This window comes from Hylaeus anthracinus, unplaced genomic scaffold (assembly GCF_026225885.1).
Source record: "Hylaeus anthracinus isolate JK02 unplaced genomic scaffold, UHH_iyHylAnth1.0_haploid 11997, whole genome shotgun sequence".
In the NCBI taxonomy this organism is placed as follows: domain Eukaryota; kingdom Metazoa; phylum Arthropoda; class Insecta; order Hymenoptera; family Colletidae; genus Hylaeus; species Hylaeus anthracinus.
The window spans coordinates 2,007,017-2,019,367 of NW_026534344.1; the positions used below are offsets into that span (position 1 = coordinate 2,007,017).

The window sequence follows — 12,351 nt, forward strand, 5'->3', positions numbered from 1 at the left end:
CACATGTATTTATCGAATTACATAGGTGCCATTATATATATATATATACACATGTATTTATCGAATTACATAGGTGCCATTATATATATATATACACACACATGTATTTATCGAATTACATAGGTGCCATTTTGTTTCACAACCGTTCCACCTTTCAAGGGATGTATACATGTTATTTGTTTTCAACCATTTCGATATATTCAGACCTGTACCACCTACCAAAAATCGACATGGACTTTCCGGACAAACCCAATATTTCGCACGTTTGTCGGAAACGAAACTGTAAATATAGGTATATCACAAGACTCGACCGTGTATAATCGAGACCTTGCTTCACCCACCTATTATTTATTCCGAGCAATGGCGCACTTTTTACGCGGTAGATGATTCAACAAGGATGACAACATCGAACGTGGACGAGCAAAGGATCTAGAATTCGAGGAAGCAGTAAGCGATTCCTACGACTCGATAAACAAAGGCTTTGGAATCCGCTATAAATTTGATCTCGTCTTTCAAAAAATAGTTGAAGAATCGAGCGATATCGAGGCCTCCGAAAACGGTCGAATAGAATCTAGAAACTTCCGGTGCTACCTTGAAGCGAACGAATCTTCCTCCTTAGCGAATGAATTAATATCGAACGCTACTCCCGCAAGTACATACGGGAAACTTAAATATTTGATGCTCGTCCCCGGAGTCCGCGCGAAATTGAAATTCACGGATAACTTTCGTGGGACTGGGGAGGGCCTATCGAAAGGATTATCGACGTCGTCTTGTCCATAGCAGAAGACGGGGAACAATTTTATTCCAATAGTTTGCCGTGTAATTTCCTCGTTTACTAAATACATCGATCTCTTTCATGGCTCACCTTTACCTTTTAAAAGGTCAATAGTCGCAATTTTGCAGATGCGCAATCAAGGTTGAACACTTTTACGTCATAGTGATACCGTGTTCGTCTCCATTTTTTGTTTTTCTTTTTTCTTGCCGTCACGTTATCACATTATACTCGATATCAAAAGGCACGTAGCCCGTGAATAAAGTATTATTATTAAATACGTAGAATATATATCACGCGTACGGAACAGGCGGATACCTTTGCGAGCAAGCTAATTATTCGATTTAATCATCTGCAAAGAAGAATGCCTCGTTACCGGTTCCGTAACGACGGATAAAAACGTTCGTTTTTTATTTTCGACACACGAACAGCAAAAGAGATCGCGCGGAAGCCAACTTGGCTCGAGACGGACCACACGCGAGCGTCTGCCGATATCGAGAGAAACAAAAGCCGAGGAAAGAAAAGCAGCGTAACACCGCGTGTCTCGGTCTCGACTCGCTTCGCTTCTTTTACTGTCGCTTCTGTCCCCTAGCCGGTGCGTGTTCCACGGAAAGTCGATGTTTGCTCGCGCCGCGTGTCGACACAGCTGCGGGCACTCGCGACAACGTCCTGACCGATCAGCAATGGAAATGACTGGCAACGAACAACCTCGTTAACGTTCTATTTTGTCTCCTCGTAACCGACGATTAATATTTATTCGTTCCCTTCTTGCGCCGAGGTTTACACGCTCTCGAGCGCAAAAACGACGATCGAGATCGATCCTGCGCTTCACGTCGTCGTTTCGACGTCTGCCACTCGCTGTCGCGCATTCGCGATCTCATTCTTTCTATTCCGTCGTTCCGAGAGATTCGATTCAAAAAAGGTTCCACGTTGTTTTCGGAGGGTTGCGAATGTAAATGGTTTCCAAAGTTTCATGAGATTTTCTCGCGATACATCCTATCGTTCGAGATATATAGCGTCTTTGAATATTCGCGATCGTTGTTAACGTTCCGCTATGTCTTAGTTCGAATCGAGGATGTCAAGCCGGAGGTGTACGGAAACGTTCCGATCCGGGACAAATCGGTGGAGACACGTCCGTGTCGTAAACCCGATTCACGTTGACATGCTCGAGCATGGTACGACTAGAAGAGTAGACGAATCAATTGAAATTCGTTAAAGTTCAGTCTTAAAACGCGCCGACACCGGCCCGTTAGTTTATCGTGATTCCGATCGACTATCAGCCCGACCGAGAATTCCTAATTTCGTTCAATCACTGCCGTCTCGATTTTTCAAGAATCTCGCGATAGTGCTCGACCGCGTTGACTCACCGCGTACGAACCAACCACCCACGGATAAGCCAAGACGACAACGGGAGCGTAGAAGGCGGAACAAACGAAACGAAGACGACGCGTTACCGCCACGCCGGTACGAGCACTTTACGCCAATTTGCGGCTCGGCGTACTGAAAAGGATGTTCCTGATAATATGGAAAACGTTGAACTCTGCGAATTAAAGTCAGCCGAGTTCGTCGTTCCTCGGCTACCAATGGCTAACATCTATATCGACGGAGTATCTTGATATTTCGATCGTAAACCGGTAATGGACCCAAGGAGACGAACGATTAATATCGAATTCTGCGGACGTAACTATTAGCGTTACCGCGGTATAAGAAATAAAATCTATCCGAGTGGATCGATGATATCGGTAGGTCGACCGTGAAACTTAACGTTGCGTTGATTAACGAGACCGGTAATTAATTGTTCGCCTATCTCACGGGTCCCGGCTGGAAAACAGAAACGCGCTCGCGAATCCTTGTACATCGATCGAGAAGCGGCGTTAATTACCGTGGTAAAATTACTGATATCAATCTTGGTAATCCGGTTGAGACACCGTCGACTGCTACGCGGCAAATTATTTCCACCGGAAGCTCGAGTGCGCCGAGTGCGTTTGTCGCTCCGCGTGCTTTCGACCGTTTCAATGCAGCGAGTACCGCGGCGAGTACGTATCGCGAAACCACCCGAGAATAATCGATAAATAAAAGAAAAAGTCAGATTGTCTCGATCCGGTAAACAGCTACGCGCGAACAATCACTCGCCACGATTGAATCGTTGATACAGAGCGCGGTAACGTAATTGCGATCGTAAATGAAACTACGATCGTGCCCGGAGGAGTTCGTAATTTAGTCGAGATTTATCGTATCGGAATATTACAAAAGATCGCGGAGCATTAAGATGCCGAAATTTTCTTATCTCGCTGCGAGGTAGAGGTACAGGACTAGCGGATAAGATAGCTTATCGGCACGGATAAACAGCGAGCCGTGACAACGGTAGCCGTGCGTTCCCAAGGCTTCCGGTTTTCGGTACGAAAATAAAGCGTCCCGTGCACTCCTAGCCGACGCCGAGACAACAACGGTCGCGTTCGTGAACGAGTTTCTTATCTCGAAAAATTAGAAATCAGGCACAACTTGCGACTGTTGAATCTTCGCGTTTCGAACGACGCGACTTAGAGGCAAAATCGATTAGCCTACTTTTTGTTTCGGTGACGATCGCGTGACCGGAAGCGAACACGAGTGCCGCTAACGGCGATCCAACGTAGGCGTTGGTTCCGTGCTTCCAGTTTGTACGAGACTCCGCCGTAATGTTGTCTCCGATAAGCAAAACCTGAAAAGCGTATCGATTCGCTTTAACGAATGAACGAAAAGTTTCGATTACCGATGCGCATCGGAATATCCAGGAGCATGCGCCATTTAACGCGGTGCCGACCGAAAACGTATAAAAGTGGGATCGATGGGTGAATAACGGGCGAGAAAAATGCGCCGAACGAGCACCCGTGACACGCAAGACCTACCGGCTCTTTTAATTCCATACTACCCTTCTCGAAAGAAAAAAAGGATCCGAGGATCCGGTTCGAGGTCGACTCCCTCGACTTACGCTCAAGGTTGGAGCGTGTGACACGGCCATTAAAACACAATAGATCATTTCGAGCCTAGCGTATAATTAATTCGATGCATGCGCGCAGAAATTTAATGTAATTCACATCCTTCGTGCTCTGTTTCGCGCAGAATGGGCCCTTCTATTAAATTCGCGAAATTGTGGAGAAGAATAGTTCTTCGCCGAGAAGATATACTGGTCCGTACGAACGATCCAATTAATGGTATTATCTGTAACCGTACGCGACGATTTAATTCTCTCGCGGTAAATGTCGGAAGAATTAGCGCGGATTTCGCGATGATAATCCGCTGCAGGAAACTTTGAACGAGTCGCGCAAACGTCCGGGCAGACGTAGACGCGCGACGGCTGACGGCACTGCAATTGGAAGCGCGAGAGCAAACCGCGGGTCAACTCGCTAGGAAATTCATTTAATAGGCAGGAACGAGGCAAGGTGCCGTCTGGGATTGGTCGTGCATGATTCTATTGGTCCTTCTTTGTGGCCAATTCGTCCATCCGACCGACCGGCTTAAGTAGAACCCGGACCAATTTTTTATTCGTAACATCTTTCTTCTTTTTATTCAATTTGCGCACGTCTTGGAGACGAGTCGTCTCGTTCGTCGCGGACAATGGATCGAGAATTCGTTCGAACGTAGATTGCGTAACACGGACTGTAAAAACCATACGATTCAGCCTCTGGCGTGAATCGAATCTACGAATTAGCGACGGACGCTTGCACCAACTGATACGCGACGTACTCCTCAGGTATTATTAAATCGACGCACGATATTGTCCGGTGCGAAAATTTTCGAAAGCGAATCCGAAATCATTTCGATTCCGATAATCGACGCGCTTACAGGAACGGATCTCGTTTCTAACGGCGGTTGGTTCCATCGACGCTCGCCTCTCCTCGCCAAGGTTGTCGTGGACAGATGCCCGCGAAACAGAAAAGGTGACAGAAAAAAAGAATGTCGGTACGAGAGAGCGACGCGAATTCGCAAACGAGTTTTCCGAGAACCGCCGCGCGACGGACGAGCCAGACGAGCGATCGATAAATTTAATTATGTTCAATGGCCATTCTTTCGCAACCGTTGGAATGTTAATTCCGATGCTCGAACGGTTTCGAGCTCGTTCCACGAGCATCCTTGTACAGAAACGGTGCCACTGGTAGCGTCGTTAACGCTCGGGATAATGATAAGATAATAAAAAGCGAACGTTGGCAAACGCGAGAGTGAAATTTTTAGACGGAACGTCTCTTAAAGTAGGGTACATCGCTCTAAACGGCCGATGCTTCAAGTTCGATAGAAAGAAGAGTCTCGCTCGTTCATTGACGTAGTAGAAAACCCGGTCAGCGTGACGCGTTCGATTGGAAGCGACGTTGTAATTTGATTTGCGTATCGACATTTTTCCTTGACATTCTTACGATTACGCAACGTTCAAGTTACACCTGGAACACCATGGATTTCGAGAACGAACGGCACGAGTAAACTTTACGCTCGTAGGCGGAAATCGCCTGAAAGAAATATTTGCAGCATCGGAAGAGCCGACTTGATCGTAACGTTAAACTTGTTTATTTATCCTAAGAACGCAACGACAATTGAATTCAGTACCGTCGGGATCTTTTGCTATCGATTTTCGGTAAAGGAAACGATCGAAGGTTCTATTCCGTTCACCCCTTTTTACGGTACGTATTCGGTGTGAAAACGTGTAGAATGTATGTTCGTTTCGGTAGACGTTGAATGCGACTTGCGTACAAGTGTCCAACCGAAGGACAGGAAGAAGGAAGCCCTTCCTCTCGCGTAACGATTATCTAAGGCGTCCCATGTGTCATCCGACGACAGCATTTTATGTAACACGATTCGATGTAATCGCGATCCTCTTTCGCCGGCATGACCAACACACGGGGAAGCTCAAAGATGGCCTCTCCTGTCTGTTGCTTATCAAATTTTACGAAATATTATTTTAAACGATCGGATCTCCGTACTCGCGTGCTTTTCGACCATCGTTTTTTCCAAGAATAAATGTCTGAGTAATAGTCGGTACTTACGATAACGACAAGCGCTGCAATATTCCAGTGATCTTCTTCTAAAGCTTCCCGTATCAACGACAAATCCACCACCTGACTCCAAACTTTCGAGATTGGGGCACACGTTTCACCGACCGAATCTACTATACATTTGCCTTTATTTCGACGTAAAACGAACGGATACGCGACGCACGATTCAAAGATAACGGAGACACTGTGCCGAAGGGAAAATTGCGTCAACGATACGCGAAACACCCGGATCATCCGCAAATTCGATCGTCCGCGATCAGTTGTCGTAAACACTGGCCGCCATGCTCTCTCAGCACCTGTCAATATCAGTGTTCATCGCCGCCATCTTGCGGTGATGCCACGGATCGCGTTCGCTGGCGTCGCCTACCGGCGTTCGATGGTACGATCGTTTTCGAGGATAAAGTATCCACTGTTGCAAAGTACCTTCGATCGCCTGATATCGCTTCGAGCTCCGAGTTCATTTTTTCAACGACGATTGTTTCGACTGCATCAGTTTTCAGCCTTCGCAGTCGATACGGAGATAATGGGGTATTCGACGTTCTTGATTTTCGTTTTATTTTGGCTTCGGGTTACCCATTTATACGCGTCCTTTTATTCAATAACTGCATCACGTTTACCTTAAAATATACGTATACAGTTTATTATTGACATTCGAAGCATGTATGTTAGTGTCGATACAAAGTAGATTGTCGCATGTTTGATAATAAATTAAGGATACGATGACAAGAGATAATAATAATATAAACGCACATCACATATCAGAGGGGAAGATGTAATAGCTAAATATTTCCTTAGAGTTAGAGTAAGGGTTCGTATGGAACTATCGTGTTACCATAGCAATAGCGATAAACAAAATGATGCAAAGATGATGGAATAATTAATAATAATAATAATACTACAATAAATAAGAAAGATTTTATCGACGAGCACGTAGCGAAAATATCGATGGAACAACGCGGAAACGAACGATTTCCTCGACATACGATTCCCTCGTTAGTTTAAATTTAAAACACCGAAAGAAATCTGGGCTGCCCGAAAAAACTAGGATTCGAATCTCCATGGGCACCCGTGAACGTGATCGCTAAAAATGTCGAGCACGTTCGATAGAAAATTGACTTGGATCCGTTAATTACGGTCTTGGTTCAATCGATAATCCGGCGGACGGACCGTACGAGAATTCGTCAACGAATCGACGACGGTCGCGACGAGAGATTGTCTGCGACGAATACAACGACGACTATTTAGTTGGTGCATAAGTTCGGAACGTTTTATTTTCGACAGAATTTGGACTGTAAAAAGAGTAATTTCTTGGCTACGAATCGATTTAAAATAAAAAAAAAAAAAAAAAAAACAATAGAAATATCGCGGGAGAAAATAGCCAAGAACTTATTCTTTTTAAGAGAAAATTGTGTTTTACATATAACGAGACGAACGTATGCGTCAACCGGATATCTTGTTCGCAGCCGATTAACGGGCATCATGCCCACCAAGCTAGGCTAACAATAAGTTCTTTTCAAGACGAACGGAAGGACGACTCGAAGGAATTTATCCTCGATCCTTTTTTTTTTTTTTGCTTTCCTTCTTTTTTAACACATATTCGGTTCGAGTCGTTTTGAAATCGTCAACGCGTTCGTAAGAGTGGTTTTTCCGACAGTGATTTTGGTACAAATGGAAATCGATCGATCGATCTAGTACAAGTAATTCTTGGGCTCCTCCGTTGGCTGGCCGCACACTCCGTGATAATTTTTCGTCACCAGGCTTCGACTGCGACAGTTCTCGATCTCCAAGAAACATTCGTTGCTGTAGGTCATGCCGTCCGTGCCGCAAACAGGATCGTAGTAGGGCGGGCAAATCTTTTGGCAACCCCGGAATAAGAAGCCCTGAACGCATCTCTTCATCGGCACCACGTATACGTGTTTCCTGCGCGACAGATAGAAAACAAGAAACGAAGGTTTGTTTATTCATTCGTTCGTTTTCTTATTTCCCCGGCTACTACGGCCGGCGACTCGGCAGTCGACCTCAGTCCTTTACCTCGAGTAACCGGGTTATTATTATGTTTAATAATCGAAAATAGCTGCCGTTTACCCACGGAAGCGTGTAAACGCCGCAAGATGTAATTTCAAACACAATTGACGCTCACCCGCAATTGTCCCTCTTCATCTCGCACTCGTTGCGATAGAGCTTGTTGTCGGAACCGCAAACAAACTGGCGTTCCCCGCTGCAGATCTGGTTGCAAAGCGCGGTGGTACGACAGTGCTGTGCTGGAACTTGAACCACCCTCTGACCGCATGTCTCGCGGCGCAGATGACAAAGGGACCTGGACGCAAACAATTACACACTCGTCAAGCATCCGCGAGCCAGAAATTTCTCCGGGCCGATCTTTATTTTCGATAAGGTTCGTAGTAAGTACGGATGGAATCTGTTCGAGCCGCTACTCGTTGAAGGAATTCTTCGTTTGGCTATCGACGAAACAGGACGTCGAGTACCGGGAAGGATCTGGGGCAGTCTTAAGGCAGGACTCGGTTGAGAGAGGTTTGAAAGCTGAATCGGTTCTAACGACCGACTACTATATTCGTGATTCACGCGCTCTTAAAACTCTCGGCGCCGGACGTCCCGGAATCCAAATAACGCTCTTAATCACCGGTAAACGTTCCCGTCGCTTCCACAAACTGGTTCCTCGGGCACCTCGCTGCAGTCTTCGGGGCAGTGTTCGGTCTCCTTCAAGGTCGTGCACTCGCCGACGTGAGCCAATTGAATGCCCTTTCTGAAACCCGCGCGTAACGACAACGGTTAACTCGTGATCGGTGTATCGTTAACGACCGTTCGTCGCAAAATATGCTTATAAGTTCCGAAGCTATCAAAGACGAACCGGTATTATTATACTTACAGGCAGGCGGCCACGTTCAGATGACAGGAGTTCGGATACGAGGTCGCGTCGCTGCCGCAAACTGGGTCTACGTCGTTCCCGCATCTTTGCTGTTGTTTCATGCATTTGGTCAGTCGCGGTTGACACTTCTCGAAGTCCACTTTCGTCACCTTTCGCCTCGCCTGTCTATAAATGTTTAACGATAGATGGACGCTCGACTACCGCACCGAGAATAAGGTATGACAAGGTATGTACAATATTTATTCGCATTCGTCAGTATTTGCGATTCTCAGGGTTCGAATACTCGCGTAAAATTAATTGTGAGATTCCGGAAATTCCAAAAATGTATTTTTTTGGAAACGATCGAACCCCGCGAGATCCTCCAGGCTACCGACTGTCCGTCGATCGTTATCAACCTCTGTTAAACAAAAGAGCCGCAATATGCTCCTGTGCCGCCAAAAGAATGAAGAAATAAAAGGAAAGGAACTGACGAATACGAGAGCACGTTTACCTTGACAAAATATTTTCATTCGAACCAACCCGCAATTAAGCATCTGCATCTCGCAGTCGTTTCTGTATATATTCCCATCCGATCCGCACATCAGTCCGTCCGGCTCGTTCTTGCAGTCCAAGGGGCAGGCGTTCGATTGGCTGCCGGAGGTGCGCTCCCGCGACACGCAAAACGACATCGGCACCTCGAACACGTGCTTGCTAAACGACCGATCGATGAGTCTCACGTGTCACGGAAAAACCAGACGGGCGCGGTTTGTTGCGAGCACCGAGTCGCGTGCGGTCGACCCGACAGAATTTTCTCAAGGATTCGAAGCGCTACTTACCCGCAGTTCTTCGCACGCATTTTGCAGGTATTCGAGTAGAGGATTCCGTCGCTGCCGCAGGCTGGCTTGGCACCGCGCCAGCAAGATTCGCGACAGTGTCTGGTGGTCTGGCAGTGTTTTTTGTTCGTACGTACTACGCCTTGTCTACGATCGCAACGATGCACAGGTATGTTTTAACGTTGGATATAAGATGGAGAATAATAGTTGAAAGGTAACGAATTAGGCCGATCGCACACGGGCGGAACCGATTTGAAATTAGCGTTGCAACGCATTTGCGCTCTTTGTTTTACCTAGATCCACGGTCGCATGCAACTAGGTTTCAAAGTGTTTTGAAACTGATCGGTTGCGCCCGCGTGCGATCGGTCTGACTTTACAAATCGAAGCTTAATCGCTTCGCGGTCCGTATCTCCATCGAAGTAAATATATGTATCGTAAGTGTATCGAAAAGGTTACATACCCGCAGGTGAGCAGTTTCATTTGGCACGTGGACTTGTAAACGTTCCCGTCGCTTCCGCAGATAGGTCCGTCTAACGGAGCGAATTCGCAAGACACCGGACAATTCTCTCTGTGCGCCGATATGTTGTTGCAGGGGCCCAGGTGCGACAGCTCGATCCCGACTCTGCATACCTCGACCCTCAGCATGCACTTGTTTAGATACGTGCGACCGTCGGTGCCGCATACCGGATCCTGATCGCCGGGGCAACGATGCTCGCACTTGCTACCGGATGACCTCAGGCAAGCGGTCTTCTCCGTAGCCATGGTCACGCCTATGCAATTTGTAAAGCACCGATAATTGCCGGCCGGGTCCGATGGTCGGAGTTTCGATGAACGGAGACTTCGATGCGCGAAACCCGTTGCGCTCGGCGCTAATAGATTATCATTAACGGGCGTCCGTGTAGTAGGATTTAAAGCACGGCTCGAGCGCTTTAAACGAGGAAACGAAATGTCCCTGATGGCGGGCTGCGATGCGCTTCACTCCGACGGACGTTGTAAAGCAACTGTATAATCACCGACGTTACACGCCGGCGTGTACTGTAATTGTAATTGTTATGGTTAAAAGCGAGCTTACCCTTTCCACACATCTTCTTCCGCATTTCGCACTGCGACGCGTAGATCACTCCGTCGCTACCGCACACCGGTTCTCCACTCGGCGGGCATATTCGGGGACACGCGCCGGTTACGAACTCTGTCGACAAAAGACGATGCGAACGTTCCGATTATTCACTCGACGATCATTCGAAATTTGAACCGTTCGATTTGAACCCTTTCGATACGAGCGCTCTGTTCGCCGCGATATTCCCGATGTACGAGCCGCCGCGCCGCAAAATGCGCATGTAATTATATAAGTAACACATATAAGGTTATTAGATGGATGCCGGATATATCCGGCGCTCGTACCGTAAGGGTTGATGTAATACCGACGACCACCCGGGCTTATCGTTCCGGTGATCGAACGATTATAGAAAAAAGGTTAACGGTTAATCGTTATCCAAGATTTTTGTTTCTTTTTTCAACTCGTCGCCTTTAATCTCGGCGAGATTAACGCGATTACGATTAACGCTGCTCGATATCGCGGAACGAGGTAACGCGCACCTGTCCTTACAGGGAGGAACCGCGTCAATCGTAAAACGAAATAACGTTTACTGTTACCTTAGTTTATTACGAGCCATCAAAACGCGTAGAATCGTTTTCCATTAAACTTAACAGTTTCGCGTTCGCGTAATGACATCATTTTAACGATAGGTCGATAGAAAGATGCTCGATCCTCGTAAAAAATTGACGATTACAGGTGATAGGGTCAATCCCCGTTTCGCGCGTCACAATGTCGTCTCGCGATGTTACACCGTTTCCATCCGTCTCGTTCTTGGCGTTTTATTTACTCTCCGACTCGTTACGCGTAAACGATCGGAGCTCGTATCTTCCTGTTTTCCGGTTGGAACTAGCCAAACAGTTTATCTCGCAATAACGATATTACGAAAAGTCGATCGAAAGGTGATCGTCGGAAGGGAGAAGGACGCGAAATCGTGTACCGTCTCGCGTTCGTATGTTTTTTTTTTTTTTTTTTTTTTTTTTACGACGGAACGATGTAACGTTAAACCAAGGAGATTCTGTCGAAACTTTAATTGCTTCCTGCTGACCCTCCTCGCGGATATCTACGGCACGGGTCCGCTGGCTGGTCTCGGTCCAGCGATCGTCGGGTCAACAGCACACGGGATTTACTACGGTCGTTCCTGCGCCGGGCTCGCATAATATGTAACAAATTATAAAATCGAGGGGTACAGTTAAAGATAACCGAACGACGCGCGAGGCGCGGTCGCGAGACGGTAATTTAAGCGTGGCTCGATCACGGGACTAATCGAGGAATACGCGGAACGTATTGGCGATAAAATTCGTTCGCGTAAACGATTACATCTTCACCCTTTACACGGAACCACCGTGGAACGAGCGAACGCGCGCAAAGTTTTCAATTTTGTTCAATTGTTCAAAGGCTACGCGCTAGGCGGCAGCGTCAATGTCCTTCGATGCACGTCGAGTCACTTGTTCGCGTACAAGCGCGACCGCTTAGCTCGTAGCCTTCGCTACCGCGGCCGCTCCAACGGTCTACGCGCGCTCTGATTGGTCGGGGTTTTCTTTTAATATTTCCTTAACAAAGCCTCCGACAATATGTTTGCAAAGGAAATTGTTGTTCAGAATCGTCTCAGCTACCCCCCATTTCCGGCTCCTCCCCGACTTTTGAGACACCCTGTATATCCCTAAAATGTACTCGGTCTATTGGGCTCGACTTGGAGCCTATGATCTTTTAAATAAATTCAATTCAATTATCGCTAGACTCGCGAGATTCCTAGGGGTTAACAT

At 46.9% G+C, this 12,351-nt stretch overlaps 2 protein-coding genes across 3 annotated transcripts in view; both read right to left on the bottom strand.

Moving 5' to 3' along the window:
* Positions 1-6,187, bottom strand: part of LOC128889704 (focal adhesion kinase 1) — a 35,237-nt gene extending 29,050 nt beyond the window's left edge. The window contains exon 1 of one of the 2 annotated variants that reach the window (XM_054147580.1): positions 5,785-6,187. The gene's annotated coding sequence lies outside the window, so the exon portion shown is untranslated. The remainder of the gene's footprint in view (positions 1-5,784) is intronic. The other variant, XM_054147583.1, reaches the window with a different exon arrangement.
* A 224-nt stretch (positions 6,188-6,411) lies between these two features.
* LOC128889195 (agrin) overlaps positions 6,412-12,351 on the bottom strand; it is a 20,188-nt gene continuing 14,248 nt past the window's right edge. Inside the window, exons 2-9 of the mRNA XM_054146604.1 lie at positions 10,565-10,681; positions 9,953-10,262; positions 9,496-9,639; positions 9,200-9,370; positions 8,681-8,845; positions 8,435-8,557; positions 7,934-8,110; positions 6,412-7,713 (exon numbers count right to left, since the gene is read on the bottom strand). Of these exons, the coding sequence (XP_054002579.1) occupies positions 7,482-7,713; positions 7,934-8,110; positions 8,435-8,557; positions 8,681-8,845; positions 9,200-9,370; positions 9,496-9,639; positions 9,953-10,262; positions 10,565-10,681 (1,439 nt within the window). The 3' untranslated portion in view covers positions 6,412-7,481. The remainder of the gene's footprint in view (positions 7,714-7,933; positions 8,111-8,434; positions 8,558-8,680; positions 8,846-9,199; positions 9,371-9,495; positions 9,640-9,952; positions 10,263-10,564; positions 10,682-12,351) is intronic.